The sequence below is a fragment of the Notamacropus eugenii genome, chromosome 7 (genome assembly GCF_028372415.1).
Source record: "Notamacropus eugenii isolate mMacEug1 chromosome 7, mMacEug1.pri_v2, whole genome shotgun sequence".
In the NCBI taxonomy this organism is placed as follows: Eukaryota; Metazoa; Chordata; class Mammalia; order Diprotodontia; family Macropodidae; genus Notamacropus; species Notamacropus eugenii.
In genome coordinates, this window is record NC_092878.1 from 87718563 (window position 1) to 87736287 (window position 17725).

The 17725-nt window shown below is 36.5% G+C and overlaps 1 protein-coding gene across 2 annotated transcripts in view; it reads left to right on the plus strand.

The window, feature by feature from the left end:
* GALNT7 (polypeptide N-acetylgalactosaminyltransferase 7) overlaps positions 1-17725 on the plus strand; it is a 197346-nt gene that overhangs the window by 156636 nt on the left and 22985 nt on the right. The window contains exons 3-6 of one of the 2 annotated variants that reach the window (XM_072622927.1): positions 5330-5496; positions 11828-11958; positions 12272-12351; positions 16666-16848. In XM_072622927.1, coding sequence (XP_072479028.1) covers positions 5330-5496; positions 11828-11958; positions 12272-12351; positions 16666-16848 — 561 coding nt within the window. Of the gene's footprint in view, positions 1-5329; positions 5497-11827; positions 11959-12271; positions 12352-16665; positions 16849-16989; positions 17173-17725 lie in introns of both variants that reach the window. The other variant, XM_072622926.1, reaches the window with a different exon arrangement.

A 17725-nucleotide genomic window follows, 5' to 3' on the forward strand; every position in this document is an offset into this window, starting at 1 on the left:
GAAGCTTGTTTATAGTTGCCTGAAAGCATGGCAGTTAAGTGACTTGTGCATGGTCATACAACTACTATGTCAGAGGCCTAACTAGAACCCAGCTTCTCCTGATTTTGCACTAGCCTGATACTAATACCATGTGGCCTTTCTAATTCAAGTATTATTACCTTTATTTTTACCAAGTGAGGTAACAAAACAGTTAAAGTAATATGTCCACAGTCATGAATTTTGGAAGTAAATGGTGGCCCCAAGTTTCAAACCCTTGTTTTCAGCTTTAAGGGCCTCTCTCTTACCCACCCTACATGCTCCTCCCCTCCCCCTTTAAAATGTTATATTGAGCATTCACCTAGGTGACTTAAACTATTGCCTTTGGGAAATGGAATTCTCCCACTGCCCATTCAATTTTAATTCTAATTTATTTCGATTTCTTATGTAACAGTCAATGATATATGGCTTTGTCATGGATCAAAATTCCCTCAGAAGAATCAGAATTACAAATAACCAGAAGGATTGGGGAAAACATATAGGTATGGATATGTTGTAGCATATTATCATCAAGGACTTGCTTTTGAGAAGTGGCCCACAAGGCAGAGTACAATGGACAGAGCCCTGTGTTTGGAGTCAGGTGTCCTAGGTTCACATCCTCCCTCTGTCAGTTGCTATGTGTTTCAGGGATGGAGAACCTGTGGCCTCCAAGCCACATGTGGCCTTTGACTAAATCCAAGCTTTACAGAACAAATCCTTTTATAAGGGTATTTGTTCTGTGAAGTTTGGATTCAGACAAAAGACCACACTTGAAGACCTAGGGGGCCATACACAGCCTCAGGGCTGCGGGTTCCCCACCCCTGTTCTAGTCACTTAACTTTTCAAGCATCTTAGTTTGCTCATCTGAAAGTGAAGGTACTGGTCTTCTAGGGTCTCTTTTTTTAGTCCTAAGGGTCTCTTTTTTCAGTCCTAAGTCTTGTCATCGTATATGTGATCAGAAAATGAGAAGGCACTGGTTATATATGAACCTGGGTAGGCTTTTGGGAGATAGTGGAGGACAGAAGGACCTGGCACTGTGGTGCTTTGGTCCACAGGGTCACGAAGAATCAGACATGATTGGATGACTGAACAGAACATATTAATAGGACATAAGAGTCAGTGGGCAGCTCTAGTGCAGCCTTATTCCCTTGAGATAGGCAGAGAACAACATAGGTCACCAGCACTCATTGTTTATTGAGGATTTATGGAAAGAACTGGAATCTCAGAGCAGAAGTATTTGGAAAGGCTATTGTGTTCTGCTTAGGTTGCAGGAGTAACCACCTAGATACATCAAATTACATAACATTTTTCCCTCAGGTAACTTTAAGATGCTATACAAAAAATGTTTAAACATGATAATAAAGGAAAAGAGGATTGAAAGCTTTGTGGGGAAAAGGGAACAGGAGGGGAAAATACAGATATAAGCAACAGATGCATTCAACAAGTAGCAGACATTTGGATTGTATGGAATGCTCGTTTCAGTACCATTTACTGCAGGATATAAATCAACTTGAAATGTAGATAGAGCTCATTTCTCCCCTATATAAATATTTAGTTTTAAACCTCTATTTTCTGTCTTCTTTGATGCCCATCCAATGTCTGCTGTCAGCAACTATACTTAACAAAAGTTTCCAAACACCCTCCCCCTCCCCCCTTTCTTCAGCTTCTTTATATGTTTTGCCTTCCATTAAATTGTGAGCTCCTTAAGGGCTCTGTTTGTTATTCTCAGCACCTGTGCCTGATGATTGCAGTAGGTACTTAATGAATGTTATTGTCTAGACAACCTGTGGGGGTAATTTCTAAATGGGGAGAAAGCCTTGGACCTGAATCATGGTGAGACAAATGAAAAGTCCAAGAGGCCGAGTTTCTGGGTACTTACTAATCAATTAATTAATTAGACTAGCAACTAATAACTTGAGGTCAGTGGTTTCTCTTATAACCAAAGACTCCAAATGGAGATTGCTGAATGTTTAAATAATTTTAGAAAAGGGGTTGTCCCTGAGGATAAACATCAGCTCTAATTGGTGAACAGTCAATGAGAGAATGAATATTATAATAAAAGGTGGGCTTTTTCTAATGAAAGTCTATAGGAATGTGACTTAGATTGTGTCAGCACTCCTAGATCATTCCAGCTCTAGCAGCCTATACAAAGGAATCTGTTCTCCACCCAGTCCTACTAGAGTGGGACAATGGTGGGCTTACAGTAAGAATTCCACGTAGATAAAATGGAGTGAATTTTTGGGCAAGGTCAGAAATGTCCTTGAGAGACTGAGCTTTGAATGAGAAAGCAAGAAGAGGATGTTTGGGTCCTGTATATAAAATTGATTATTAATATAATAAGAAAAATAATCATTTTTCTCAATGGTTACTTATCTTGGATAGGGCAAAATGGAGATTGTTTAGGAAGGTAAAAGTTTGGCCAGACTTTGCTTTTGTCCATGGTGACTCAGTAGTCATAGATGAGCTGTCTATTTCTTTTATATCTTCTTCTTTTTCCTACTTTCTCAATAATCACAATAATACTTTTCATGCTGATATCAGGGCTGTGCACGTGATACATACTCAATAGCTACTCACTTATAGATTGACACCTGCTTTGTGCTTCTAAAACACATTTCGTCATTGGATTCTACAGGATTTTTTTCATTATAAAAATTTTTGCTTATTTTCCCACCACCAGGCTAACAAAATGTCCATAGACATTAGATTGATAGTAAATAGGTTTTTATTATAAATACTGCTGGTTGGGTGATGGGTCCTGGACCCTTAAAAGGAAAAGACCATCTTTTTGAAAGCAACCCAGTCTTGGAATTTTCTCCCACATTTCAGCAACCCAGATCACTGGCACCTCTGCCCAAGGCACTTGGCCCATCCCAGACTACTTATTACTCCTTAATCCCAACCAGCTCCTTTCAAGACACAGTTTTGTATATGAGCATCAGTCTCACCCCCATTAAGTTGCAGGTTCACTTGGAACCCTGTCCACTTCTATTGGCATTACAATAAACCTTGCCATTTGACTGGAAGATAGTTTGAGTGTGTCAGTTTGTTCCAGGCAATTCTGCCCCGTACCCTGACATTTCAGAATTCCCAGCAACACCAAACCAAGTCACAACCAAGTTGTTGTTTTCCCTCTTTCTGTTTCACCTTCCTTTTTGCCACAGCACATTTTTCACTTTGGAATTTCTAGAAAAGACATCTCTCTCTCTCTCTCTCTCTCTCTCTCTCTCTCTCTCTCTCTCTCTCTCTCTCTCTCTAAATAAGTATAGTCAAGCAGAACAAAGTGTTTCTTACTGCCTTTCTTCTAAATACATGTGTCTCATTCTGCATCCCAGATCCATCACTACAAGATAGATAACATATTTCATCATTGGTCCTTCAAGATACTGGATGATCATTCCATTGGAAATGAGATAAAATAGATTTCTGTTCATTAAAAAAAAACTTTAAAAAGTAGAGAGATGGAAGGTTTGAAATGTTACATGAACTTTCAGAAGATGTCACTATAATTATTTTTACTTAATCATTTTACTTTGTCACAAGGCAGCCCTCAGACAGATTGGAGATAATCTGAAAATGTAATATGAAAACAAAACACATAAGCAGAACTTTTTTAAAAAGAGAAAATAAAATTAAGACAGAGTGAGGGTAAGCAAGCTTTCACATAGTACCAATGATTTTTGCATGAGAAGTGACTTGCATATACTAGGTCCTTAACAAAGGAATTACTAAATTGGGAAGAAAAATAAAACTAGCAGTAGAGGTGGGAGGTGGTAAAGGCCTGGACCAGAGAGTTGGGGTAAAGGTATGGATGAGAGAAATTTTGGAGAGCTAGACTGGATGGGATTTAACAACTGACTAGATATGGTGGGTAAGACATGATTAGGAAGCAGTTGAATGGAAAATAATCCTGAATGCTAAGACGGAGCAACTGAATACATAGGAAAAGAATCAGAAGAGAGAGAGTCACTGATGCCAAAAAAAGAAAGGCTATGGAAGAGGAAAAGGTGGTCAGTAGTGGCAAAAAATAATAGGGTCAAGGAAGATATTTTTCTAAACAAGTAATTCTATCCTGTGAGCACATCCTGATTTATTATTCACCAAGCTTTGACAGTTCACCCCTGTGACCCAAAAATATAATTTAAAATGAGCAAAAGAAATTCCAATTTCTAGAAAGAACTTTTCCGTTAAACTTCAACTGCTCTCAATCCGATGAAGCTAACCCAGTTTTTAACTCTTGCTTTGGACCAACACTTACATCTGCTTACCCCCTTCAACCTGCTTCACTGGAGAATTTTCAACTAAAAGCTCTTAGTTCAGGTTAGCATCAAGAGGTGCTTGCTACCTTTCACTGGCTCTGGTTACCTACACAGTACCTACAAAAGAAATTGGGCTTCCTGCTGCTCAAGACTCCCATCAGCATTCTAGGCAAATCTTGGAGTCTGCACCAAACCCCATGGACTTCTAACTTCTAAGGTCGGGGGTGGGAGTGGGGAGTTCCATTCATTCCCCTCCCCCCCTTTTTTGGAAACTCCCTCTTTGTAACCTAGAATTGCTAAAGATTATGTAGCCAACCTAGCAACCCCAAGCACTTTTAGAACCTGGTTCAGGCCAGCCAGTTTCCTTTCATCTCTCTGAACATTTAGCCACATTTGAACATAACGGAAGAGTTTTTTAAACCAAGTTGCACGGTGGTTTCCTCACAGTAAGTTAAGCATACATTCTATATGACTCAATAACCCCCCTCCCTCCTCTTGCTTCAGTTCAGAACCAGAAAAACAAAATAATGATTGAAGTTCAATCCCAGGTCATATAAAATGATACTGATGGACATGGAAAAGCACTGACAAATTATTTTAACAGCATTCTCAAGCTACATGAATTGAGAACCCTAAATAACCCTTTCCTAAAGTGCATTCACTAGATAGAGTTCCTTAATGAGTAGAAGCTGCTGCAGGAATGAAGTGTAGGAATGAAGTGTAATTGGGGGTGCCTTATTTTGCTTTAGACCATACATAGTGTACACATGTGGCGCTCTCTCTCTGTCACTCACTCTCACTCTCTCTCTCTCTCTGTCTCTCACACACAAACACACACACACACACACACACACACACTCTGCTCTGATATTAAAACAGAAATGTTTGTATTTTGTTTATTCACTATTTTATATAGACTTGTCAATAGGACAGAATCTGCCCAGTAAACATAATCTTAGTAAAATTGGAACTAGTGGGTCTGTTATGTTTGTATAGCTATAACTGACAATTATAGAATGCCTCTAAATATTAACCCAATTACAATCTTTTTACAGATGCAAATATTGGCATTATGATGAAAACCTGCTCACTTCCAGTGTTGTCATTGTCTTCCATAATGAAGGATGGTCAACTCTCATGAGAACGGTTCACAGTGTAATTAAAAGGACACCAAGGAAATATTTGGCAGAAATTGTGTTAATTGATGATTTTAGTAATAAAGGTAATGAAATATAGAATGAACATTATATTTTGCATGTTCAAAAAACTTAATTGTCTAAATAATATTAAAAATGAAAGCTTAGAAATGTATTAGTTTTTATAAGATATGGGTTTATCCAGGAATGGAAGATAAATGGATTTTTATAAAATCAGAAATTTTGAGATTTTAAAGGAAACTATCAGTTTATGAATGAGTCATTTGAGGTAGGTCAATTTAGGAAGTCTTTGAATGACTAATTATTTTTAGCAGGGACAGAGACTTGCCTCAGTTTTTTGGCCTTAGATTCTATAAGAAATTAATAATAAAGGAAATTTATTGAACAACTTAACATCTCAGGTGTGTTGTAATGGTATGCTGAATCCATCCATAATTGCCAGAACAAAGAACATGACCTGTTTCTCTGCCTTGGAGTTTGGCCCTTGATTGATGATATCAATATTGACTTTGACAGGGAAAATGAATTTCTAGTTTATGTGTATAAGAAGCTGCTCTTAAAACTCATTTTGTTCTGAACTTGATTTAAGCTTTTGAGTAAAACATAAATATCTATTGTCTTTTATGACATCTTACTCAGGAACCATTTCCAAGAACAAATATTGGTTAATCTTTGAACAGTGTTACAAGTTTTTTTTTGAAGATACTGATAATAATTTCTAGTTTGTTTGTTTTTTGTTTGTTTTGTTTTTTGATAGGAACATTTCCTTTTCTGCCAACAACTGCCCTCAAGTATAAAGTTGCATGCCAAACATCAGAAATATAGAACGAGAGCTAGAGAGTTCCAAGGGAAAACCAAATAAATATAGCCTGGGTCCTAAATAAACCCAAACTCATATTTATGACTTTATTTCCCCTTTGTCATTGAAGTGTTAAGTTGGACTCTGAAAACTGGCCAAGTAGTCAGCCCATTCCACAAGAATATTTTGTCTGTTCTCATTGAACATACTTTGGGGAAAATCTTCAACAAGCCAGTTTTTACTTATATTTTTTACCCTTGCCCCAGAAATAGTGATGTCATGTGATAAAATTGAAAAACATTGGTCAGATTGTAGAGGTTATGAAAACATGATTAATAAATGTAAACAAACAGGCATGAAGTGCCTGATGGATTGAGTACTTGCTAGGTGGTTGGAACAAATTTTAGACAAATCTTAGTCTTAACCTCAAGTCTAATAAGGCTTGACAACACTTTTCTCCAACATTTAAATTTAACCACTCCCACAACAAGGGCAACCATTTAGTTAGGGGCTTGCATAGCCTCTAGTATCTTTGTAAAGTAGCAATCACAATCCTGATCTTTTACTCATATGGTACCACCAACAGAAGGAAATAGAAACGTACTTTTACTGCCCACTTCCTTCCTCTCCCTTTACTTTGTGCAGCTGATTCTCAGTTTTTGAAATCTGTGAATTAGAACCTACTGTATTTTTTTTAAATGCAGTAGCAGCAAGTGCATTTACTTTAGAATATTATAATTTGGTAATTGGCAAAGTCATCCTCAGTAAGAGTAGAATCACTGCCTTAAAAAAATAGTTGAATTTTTTTCGAAAATGTGTTTAAAGATTATATAAAGAATTTTTTTTTCAGAGTCCACAAAAATGGCATTAAAACTAGAAGTTCCACCTTTCAGCTTATAAAGATTTGGCAAGTCCCCTTTGTTAATAAATACACATAGAAAAAAAAGAGCATCCTAAAAGGACAATGAAGAAACCTTAAAAGATTTGCTATCCAAAAACAAAGACCTCCAAGGAAAAGGAGAATAGTAGTTTTCAGGGTTTGTTTTTTCCTCCTATTTCAAGTGTAAGGTTTTATAATAAATCATTTTGTTTCTTGAAATTTTTTTTAATTTAGTGTTTTTAGAATATATTTGAGAGGCAACATGGCCTAGTGGATAAAGAATGAACTTTGAAGCTAAGAAGACCTCGGTTTAAGCCCCACTACTGACACTTACTGGCTATGTGACCTTAGGCAAGTCATTTGAACTTCTCAATGAAGTTTTAAGACTATAAGTGGTAAAGAAGATGCCAGTCTGCACTTAGAGTTTCCTCATCTGGGGATACCTCTTAAACCAATGAAGTCACAGGCCCAGCCACTACTCCATAATTTTGAAAGTTTATCTTTGAACATGGCTTGGAGTCTATGTAGTTTAGAGTACTCACAACCAACTTTTTGACAGATCTCTTTGGCACATTTCTGTTTTGATTCTTACCAGAAGAGCACAAGATCTTAACTTCATTTTTTTAAAATTTCAAAACAACTTTATAAGTTAAAGGTCTTATGTCTGTTAATTACACAATACTTGATTAATCAGGTCTGAATGAAAAGTTGCTTTTCATCTCTATTATTTAAATTTAGAAAATAGTACTTTTTACTTAAGAGTTTTGCTTCAAAGGTCAAAGCATTTCCAAATACAAAGCCCCTGGGAGGAAGGGTGATGAGGATGCTTTATAAAGAAATAAATTGAAATACATAAAAGTGAACAGAATCTTCTCAATTCCAGTTTGTAAGCTGGAAATAATAGGATGTCCTCACTAGAAGAGTTATGGACCATTGTCTTACAGTGCCATTCTTAATTATTGAACATGTACCAATCTTTGGAACCCATGCTTTCATCCTTAAACATTTTGACCAACACCCTAGTTTCTTTATTTAAAAGAAACCTGGCTTTCCCCTGAGGATGCTACATCCCTAGAAAATCCGCTCCCTTGGTGCCTACTCCCTCCCTCCCCATAACGAAACCCCTTGCCCACTCCCTTGTATTCATGGGACCAGGATGAGGGATAAGCATCCTTCCTGTTATACACAGTTCTTTTTAGACCATTCCTCTGCATCTGTCCCTCAGTACCTTCCCTTTTTTGAGTTCTGTTTATTTCACCTGTGATGCCTGCTTCTCTCTATCTACTTACCTCTAGGTCATAGAATCATAGAATTCCAAAGTTGTAAGGTTGTTTGGGGCAACAGCTTTTTTAAATGCAGTAGCAGCAAGTGCATTTTCCTGACCCCATTTGGGGTTTTCTTGGAAAAATACTGGAGTGGTTTTACCATTTCCTTCTCCAGCTCATTTTACAGATGAGAAAACTGAGGGAAACAAGAGTTAAGTGACTTGGCCAGGGGTCACACAAGCTAGTAAGTGTGGAGGCCATATTGAACTCAGAAAGATGAGTCTTCTTCACTCCAAGACTGGCTGTCTATCCACTGGGCCACCTGTCTTCCCTAATAGCCCTCTAGTCCAACCCATAACAGAAGAAGAATCATTTTTACACCATATTTTACATAAGCATTAGAGCCCTGAATTTAAAGTTAGAAAATGTCCTTGCTCTCTGCCTGTCTCTATGACCAAAACATTTTACTTCTCTGGAGTTCCCTTTTCCTTATCTGTCAAATCAATAGACTTGGTCTGAATGACCCTGAAGTCCCTATCAGCTCTAAATTTGGGGATCCCAAGTAATCCCCAGGCTTTTGCCTGAAGAGCTCCAGTAAAATAAAACCTATCTCCCCCAAAACAGCCCCTTCCATTCATTTCCCTTACTTTAAACCTAAATTTGTCTCTTTACAACTCTCACCTGTATCTTCTATCTGGGACCAAAAAAGAATAAGTCTAATCCTTCTTCCATAAAACAACCCTTCAGATTCTTGAAGACGACCATATTATATTTCCTAAGTCTAACTTTATCCAGGTTAAACATCCCCAGTTCTTTCAATCAGTCTTCTAGATCCCATGGCAGAAATTGAGTTCCTTCACCATCCAGGCTGCCTTCCTCTAAATGCTCTCCAGGTTATTAGAGTCCCTCTAAAAATGTACCCCCTAGAGCCTTCATGTAGTCTAATCACAGCAAAGCAAAATGGGATCATCACCTCCTTATTCTTGTAGTGTTTAGGGCCGTCTTGTCCACCATCTTGATTTGTACTATGATTGTAGTTCACTAGAAACTCTAGATCTTTTTCCAGACCAATGGCTGTCTAATCACGTCAACTCATCTTGCACTTGTAAAGTCTGGCGGTTGTTTGTTGTTTTAACCCAAGTGTAAAACATAATTCTATTAAATTTCATCTTGTTAGATTTGGCCTGATGTGTTAAGATCATTTGGGATCCTAACTTTGTCATCCAGTATATTAACTTAGCCCCCCCCATTTTATGCCTTTATCCAAGTCATTAATTAAAATGTTAAACAGCTTTCCATTGGACACATCCTTCGAGCTGATACTGAACTACTACACACACAGTAGGCCTCAAATCAGTGGGAGTTTTAGTTGTTATTGTTTGCTTGTTTTGGGGTTTTTTTTAAATTGAATTGTGGCTTAGACTACACAGCTCATGTTGCATCCTGGGCCACGGTTAGCCTAACCTTAGAGGTTTAGCCTAACCTTTGAAGGACAGACCCCTCCCCTAAGCTTTGTTCTTGACAATAAAGATTAACTGTACATTGATTATTTATCAAATCAACTAAGAGATCTGGGGAAGAACGTAAAACAATAAATTATTTCTTGTGCTGGGTTTGAAAGTCATTTTGTTAATAAAAAAGTCACTGATTTAAAAAAAAAAATCAAACCCTTCCTAGATAAGAAAATATCCCAGATTTCCTTGGGAGAGAGGAAATAAATGTTAGAATTTTTAAATTTATGCTTATTAAATGATTATGATAACTAACCCTTGTATTAGTGGAAATCTTTAACTTTATTAGTGTGAATACCTATGTATGGGCTTCTGTCTAGTAGACTTTCTGAAGATCAGCCAAGTGACTGTTATGTATGCCCAGATTGATTTGCTCATTTCAACAACCAGCTCTTCTCGAAAAGTAGCTATGGTGGTGTTTTTGTGTGTGTGTGTTAGTATATTTATGGACCAATTTCTAGACTATTTCAAAACTGGGCCTCATTTTTGTGTGTCTACAAGCCAGCTATTATGAAAGCTTCCAGAAACCACTTCTGCCTACAGTCAGCCAATCATATGTGTGTTTAGGGATATAAACAAAACCTGTTTTCATTCAGAAGGGAGTCGTGATGGAAACATTGGCATAATGTGATCAAACTTGTTGCAGCATGCTAAAATTCCTCTACCAAATGAAGGCTGTAGATGTTCCAACACGTGCAGTACAAAGGAAGTGATACACCTTCACTTTTGCTTTCTCTTTCTTGGCCAAGGACCCTTTTTTCTAATCTCATGTTACAGACAACTATAGTACTATCCTTTTGAAAAAAGTAATCCAGCCAAGATGAGATTAATATGAACAGAGGAGAGAAGAGGAAAGAAATATTAAAGAGTTTAGTGGGAAAAAGCACAAACTTAACAGTTATACTATAAATGTGAATGGATTAAATTCCCCTAATAACAAGAAATATTGGAGAAAGTCCAGGAAGTAACAGATAAATGGCCTGTATAATAGTCATATCTAAATGAATGGATATTGCAGATAATATTCATCCTGAAAAATCTTGAGCTAATGTTTTATGTCCAGAGCAAACTATATATATATATATATATTCTTCCCCAGAGCTTATAGAATTTAATTCTAACTGAAAGTCTAAACTGGACAAAATTAAGTATAATGATTATAATGCATATTATATGTTATATAATAATACATTATTATATATTATATGTGTATATATAATATGTAAATATATACTTAATTAAAGTATAATAATTTATATTTATTGATTATATACTGTATAGGTATTATTTATAATATATTTGTTTATATTTATAAATTATTTAATTATGCTTAATTATTTAAGTATAATAATTTATGTAATAAATAATTTATATTTATTAATTACATATTGTTATATAGAATTATTACTATTTATAACATTATATATTTATATGTTATATTTATAAATATATTTTTATATAAAGATATATAAGAAATAATTACTTAAATGCTTAGTTTTTTAAGTATAATAATTTAAGTAATAAATAATAATAAATTATATTTATTAATTATATATTGTTATATAAATTGTTTATATTATTAATAGTAATAAAAATAATAAATTGTTATTTAACCACAATAATTATTTTTTTAAATGTTTATTAGCCTTATACTTATTTTTCACTCTTGTTAAACAAACTAATCCTACATAATGCATACTAAGCTGAGGTGTAACCAAATACATGCACATCAGTTTTTCTTATTTTCCTTTTAAATCAATACATTGGGCAATAACTTGGGTTTTCTTACAGCATAAACAATCTCCATCAAAACTATGTAGCTTAAGTTCCACCATTCAACTGAGTTTCCTATAGCCTATCCACATTTCCAGGGGAAATGATGTTGGAATGCAAACAAACCTAACCAATAATATTTGTGTATTTTTTCCCATTTTTTCCCAGTACACTTAAAAGAGAGACTAGATGAATACATTAAGCAGTGGAATGGCTTGGTGAAGGTATTTCGAAATGAGAGGCGAGAAGGTTTGATTCAGGCTCGAAGTATTGGAGCCCACAAGGCTAAACTCGGACAGGTAGGAGATTTTCATGTATAGCTTCATCTCCACTGAAAATCCACTCACATAGATCAGGGAAGAAATCAGAGATCTTTTGAAGTTAGAAATGTTAAAGCATTTCATGAAAACTATGCACTGTGCTTGTCCAAGTAGAGTGTTGTAGTTTAAATGATCTTGTAGTGGTTCTGTATTCAAATGAGGGAATGCTGGTTAAACAGATCTCACATGTATCCCAATTTAAAGTAATGCTGTCTCTGTCTTTAAATGATATGTGATCCAGTATATATATACAGAAGTAATTTGTGTTCTGTCACCCTGCCTCTTTTCAAAGGTTCTGATATACCTTGATGCGCACTGTGAGGTGGCAGTAAACTGGTATGCACCACTTATAGCTCCTATATCTAAGGACAGGTAACAAACACTTTCCTTCTCTTTTTGTTTGTTTGATTATTTTTCCTCTTATTTGAAAGTAATCAGCCTCTTAGGGCTCAGTTCATTATGTCAGTTTGTCCTAAGTGCTGCTATTTTATCCAACTGGTATTTTTTAGGGGAGATCATCCCAGACTGAAATAATATCTGATATTTCTGAGGTAAGTTTAGAGATTTCCCCCCAATAGAAAATGAACTCGTAGTTAGGCAAATGAAGAGACCCCTTCCTTCCTTTATAAATACATTTACCCAAGAATAATTTTAAATATCCCCATTTGAACTGGAATGAGCATCAGGAGGACTTAAAATGACCATGCTTTGTAGTGAGGTTTTTTGTCTAGAGTCCAAGCCTGCACTTTTCCTTGGTACAATACTCCAGTCCTCACTAAGTGGGGGAAGGAGAATATAGTGGGAAACACAAGAACTCCCAGTGAGAAAATCCCACCAGTGCAGATCAGAAATTATTCTGCAAACAAGAACCTGAGACACCTGAGGTTAAATGACTTACATGGGGTCACCCAGTGTTTCAGAGGCAGGCTGTGAACCCAAACCTTCCTGTTTTCACGTTTTGCTCTCTATTTTCTTTGCCATGCCTGCCTTTCATAAGTTTTTAAGCCCACTGTTCTGTCCTCTTTTCAGATATCACTTTTGCTGTAGGAAGGAGAGAAGGAAGGGAGGGAGAAAGAATAGAATGACAGAGAAAGGAAGGAAGTATACAAGCAGTTATTAAGCACTTACTGTATACTAGGTACTGTGCTGATCACTTTACAAATATTATCTCATTTGGTCCTCGCAACAATCCTGGGAGTTGGGTGCTATTATTATCCTCATTTTACAGTTGAGGAAACTGCGGCAGACTGAGGTTAAATGACTTGTACAGAGTCACACAGATAGTAAGTGTCTGAGGCCACATTTGAACTCAGATCTCCCCAACTCCAGGTCTAACACTCTATCAGGTTATACTACTTTTTTAATGTGAAATAGTGACTAGTAATCATAATGTCTTGAAATTCTTTCCTGGTTCGGTCTTTAATTTCCTCAAGAGATTTTGTTAACCTAGAATTATAATAATTGCTCCACCTCTTCTTCTGAACCTTCTAGAATTTAATGCCATTACCAAATTCCAAGACTTTCCAGGTGGTTATTAGAAAGCAGCAGCTTGTTCTTAAGGGCGTCAGTGGTCCTAAGCAACAACTGCAGTTCTTTGGAAATCCAGGAAAATTAGACATGCTAAATCCAAACATGCCATCATGGTGGCATCTCTTAATGTTTGGAAGTGGCTTAGCTTGAACAAATTAATTACCTTCCTTTTTTCCAGGACTTTGCTTTTCCCTGTTGATTTTTTTTCAGGTTTCTATTAAAGGTTTAAAAAAATTATAGTGAACTTAGAAAAGGGAAAAGTCATGGAATTAGCACAAAACCCCATAATCTAAAGCAGGAAGGGATCTCAGAAACCATCTGAACCAACCTTCTCCTTTTAGGAGTGAGTTAACTGAAGCCCAGAGAGTTTGTGACTTTCCCAAGGTCACACAGATAGAGTCAAGGATGGGATAGTAACAAAACCAAGGCTCTTTCTACTGTGCCCTGTATCTGGGCATCAGTTTCATTGTGAGTCTGTTATTGATTTCTCACTTCATGTGTTCATTGGTACAAGATATGAGGGAAATTCATTAAATGATATTAAATGTTTTATACTTTACCTTCTTTTTCCTCACCTTAATTTAGAGCAGAAACTTACATTCTTAAAAAAGTTCATTGGCATAATCAGTAGCCAGCCCATTGCTAGACCTCTCTTGGGGATAGAAAAGAAACACAAAATGCACTTTAATTTACTTGAGGAATAAGAATCAATCAATCAACATTTATTAAATGTCTTCTGTGTGCCAGGCACTATGCTAAGCTATGATAGAAGAGAGATGAAAGATTATGTAAGAAAGAAAGAAACAAGGAACTATATGTAGATACACTTGGAAAATAGTGGAAAAACTTATAAGAAATATTAACCCCTCTCAGCTTGTGCCTTACAACACAATTTAGCCCTGGAAATATTTGTTTTTTCTTTAACCCTGGCCATGCCAACTTAGTTCTTCATTCTATTTTAGAGTGAATCTGGTACAGAAAATCCAAACTTTTAAGATGCTATCAGGAATTGAACATTCATAAAGAAATCTAAAGAGTTACAAGGAATGTTTATGTGGCTTTAAGCTTGTGAGGGGAGGCATAATTTGGTGAGGAAGGAAGTGAATTAGGAGTGGAAAAAAACACATCAAGAATTTGAGACTGATTTGTTGTATTGAGTTCACCAGACAGCTCCTTTCACCTCCTCTCTTCATCTTCCATTTTACAAAATGCAGGGAAGCCCTGCCTATTTCTCTTTATAGTTTGCAAGGAAATTGGAGTTTAGTTAATATGTAAACTGCCTCAGAGGTCCTTGAAAGACCCCATGGAAAGTCAAAATAATAGGGTTAAAACAGGAATATGACTTTTTTTAAGTAAATACTATGTACATGGCCATGTTAATTAGCCACAAATAGTCCTTGTGTCTAGTATGGCACAAATGTGCTTTGATACCATTTCTGCAGACATTTAAAAATGTGAAGTAGAGAGAGTAGAAGTAATTTACTTTCTAATGTGGTGTAGTGGAAGAAGTTATGGATTTGGAATCGTAGGACCTGAATTCAAATTCTGGCTTTCTACCTGAGTAGAAGTAATCTTGAGTTAATAAATTCTCTTTGCTATGCCTCACTTTGCACATCTGTAAAATGAGAGGCTTTGACTAGATAAACTGTAAATTCCCTTTCTGCTTTAAGTCTGGGATCTTAATCTGTGAATCTAAGGTCTCTCTTGAGGGCAATACGTAAGTGATATATAAGAGAATTCTGGGAGAGCTCCTTTAATCCTACAGTGCCTTTAGCTCTCCTTGTGGGCAATTATAACAAGAATAATAAAGCTTGCTATATGCTAGGCGCTGTGCTAAGCACTTTAAAGTTATTTGATCCTCGAAACAGCTCTGGAAAGTAGGTGCTATTATTTTCCCCATTTTACAGATGAGGAAACTGAGGCAAACAGGTTAAGTGATTTGCTCAGGGTCACACAGCTAGTCAGTGTCTGATGCTAGATTTTAACTCAGTCTTCCAGACTCCAGACCAGGCACTTTATCTACTTTATGTAGAACACAAACTCAAAGAGAAACATTTCCCCATGTTTGTCTGCCAGGCCATCACTGTAGAGCAAGCGTTCTTCAATTTTCTTTTTATTGAACTGTCTAGTGAAACCTCTGAATCTCTTCTCAAAATAATGTTTTAAATGCATAAAGTAACATACATAAAATTACAAAGGAGACCTATTGTGTTTAAAGGACGTTCTTAAAATAGAATTTTCTAAAAGTTCATGGACCCAGGTTAAGAACTCCCCAGGTTCTTTTCCCACTTGGATTCTGCACTTTTAAAGATAACATGATATTTGTAAAGCACTTAGCACATTTCCTGGAACATAGTAATGCATAATAAATGCCACGTACCTACATGATTAGGGAAGATGCTTATCTCTATTTCAGTAAATAAATGAAAAAAACTCTTTAGGATAAGAAGACTGAAACAAGGATTATATTCATCTTTATATAATGCTAAATTTTATTTCTTTTTGATTTTCTCTTCAGGGCAGCAAGTAGGCAGGATGCTCTGCCTTAAACATAGAAACCATTCCTTGTTTTTGTTTGGCCTGGGGTATTTCTTTCCTTGCCCCTGGTGGGGATTGGGTGGATTGGGGCAATGGCAGGGGGGTGGGGGGGCGGGGCGTTGGTTTGTTATAGTTCTGTACCTTTGCTGACAATTTGTGCTCTTTTCAGAGAAAATGCTAATGTCCATCTCTCCACTAACTGCCCTGAAGAAATAAAATCAACAAGAACAGAACAACTAGGGCCGAGTCCTGTCTGTTTCATTCATTCTCTCATATATTTATTTTCAGGGAAAGGAAGAGACAGGCTAGTAGTGGTTTATCCACAAGCTTCGGTGCCTATGGAACAACTAAAGGAGAAAGCATTATTAACAAACTAAAGGACTCCACTCTTTGTCCATGCATCCCACCCCTGACCTCTTTATTCCTTCCTAGTTTAGAAGAAAAGGGGAATCCATTTTTTTCCTTCAGTGGGACAGTTCCTTAATCTATTATTTGTCATTAGATTTAGAAGATTATGACAGACTTACAAATTTGACAGCATCATGGGACTTGTTAGATTAGGTAGTTTTCAGTTCGTGAGTTTAAAATGATTTTTCTCATTTTCTGTAAATGTTTCAGAACTACATGTACTGTGCCTCTAATAGATTACATAGATGGGAATGATTATTCCATTGAACCACAGCAAGGTGGGGATGAAGATGGTTTTGCCAGAGGGGCCTGGGACTGGAGTTTGCTATGGAAACGTATTCCACTAAGCCACAAGGAAAAGGCCAAAAGAAAACATAAAACTGAGCCTTATCGGTAAAGAACATTGCTTTTTTTTCTTCTGAAGTCAAATATTTCTCTAAGTGGTTTGTTTGTTTTTTTCCCTCCTCATGAACTCGTGTAAAATATATGGGTCCATACTTCTCCATTTCATCCTTCCTGCAACCATCACTACAGAACCATATGTACTGTGCCGATTATAGATGTCATAGATGCCAACAATTTTAACATTATACCCCAAGGGGGTGGTGATGAAGATGGGTACGCTCGAGGAGCGTGGGATTGGAGTTTGCTCTGGAAGAGAGTACCTCTGACCCAACGGGAGAAGACAATGAGAAAGACAAAAACTGAGCCCTATCGGTAATCACTAAGTAACTTAAGTTCCTCACTAACAGACATTAACCTTCTGAATACTTGTGTGAAACTAGGATTCTGCTACTAACAACCTCTGTGCTATAGCAGATATATTTTTTTAAATGCTTCATTCCTTTTTACTAACACCACTAGTAATTACCCTCCCTACCAATAAAACTGCAAAAATTACCTTTGCTGATTCTCCCTTGTTGCACTTAAATTGAAATCTTTACTCAAAATGTGCTCACTGAAAATTTGCTTTTTCCCAGGGGGAAAAAAAGAATGATATGAGAGCTTTGTTTCCAAGCACCATTGAATGAAATCATTCCTTCTCCACCTCTCCTATGAGAGTTGTAGTCAAATTTTAATTCTTTTGAGCATAATAAGGATATCATATGTATAACATGAAATACAGGGTGTCCCAAAAGTCTTGGTGGTAGTTTTAAGCTTTAGTAGCTTAGGACTTTTGGGACACTCTTTATAAGCTGCTTAAAATTCAAAATTCCCATATCTCCTTTAATGCCTGGATGTAACTCCTGTGAACATTGAAGGGCAAATG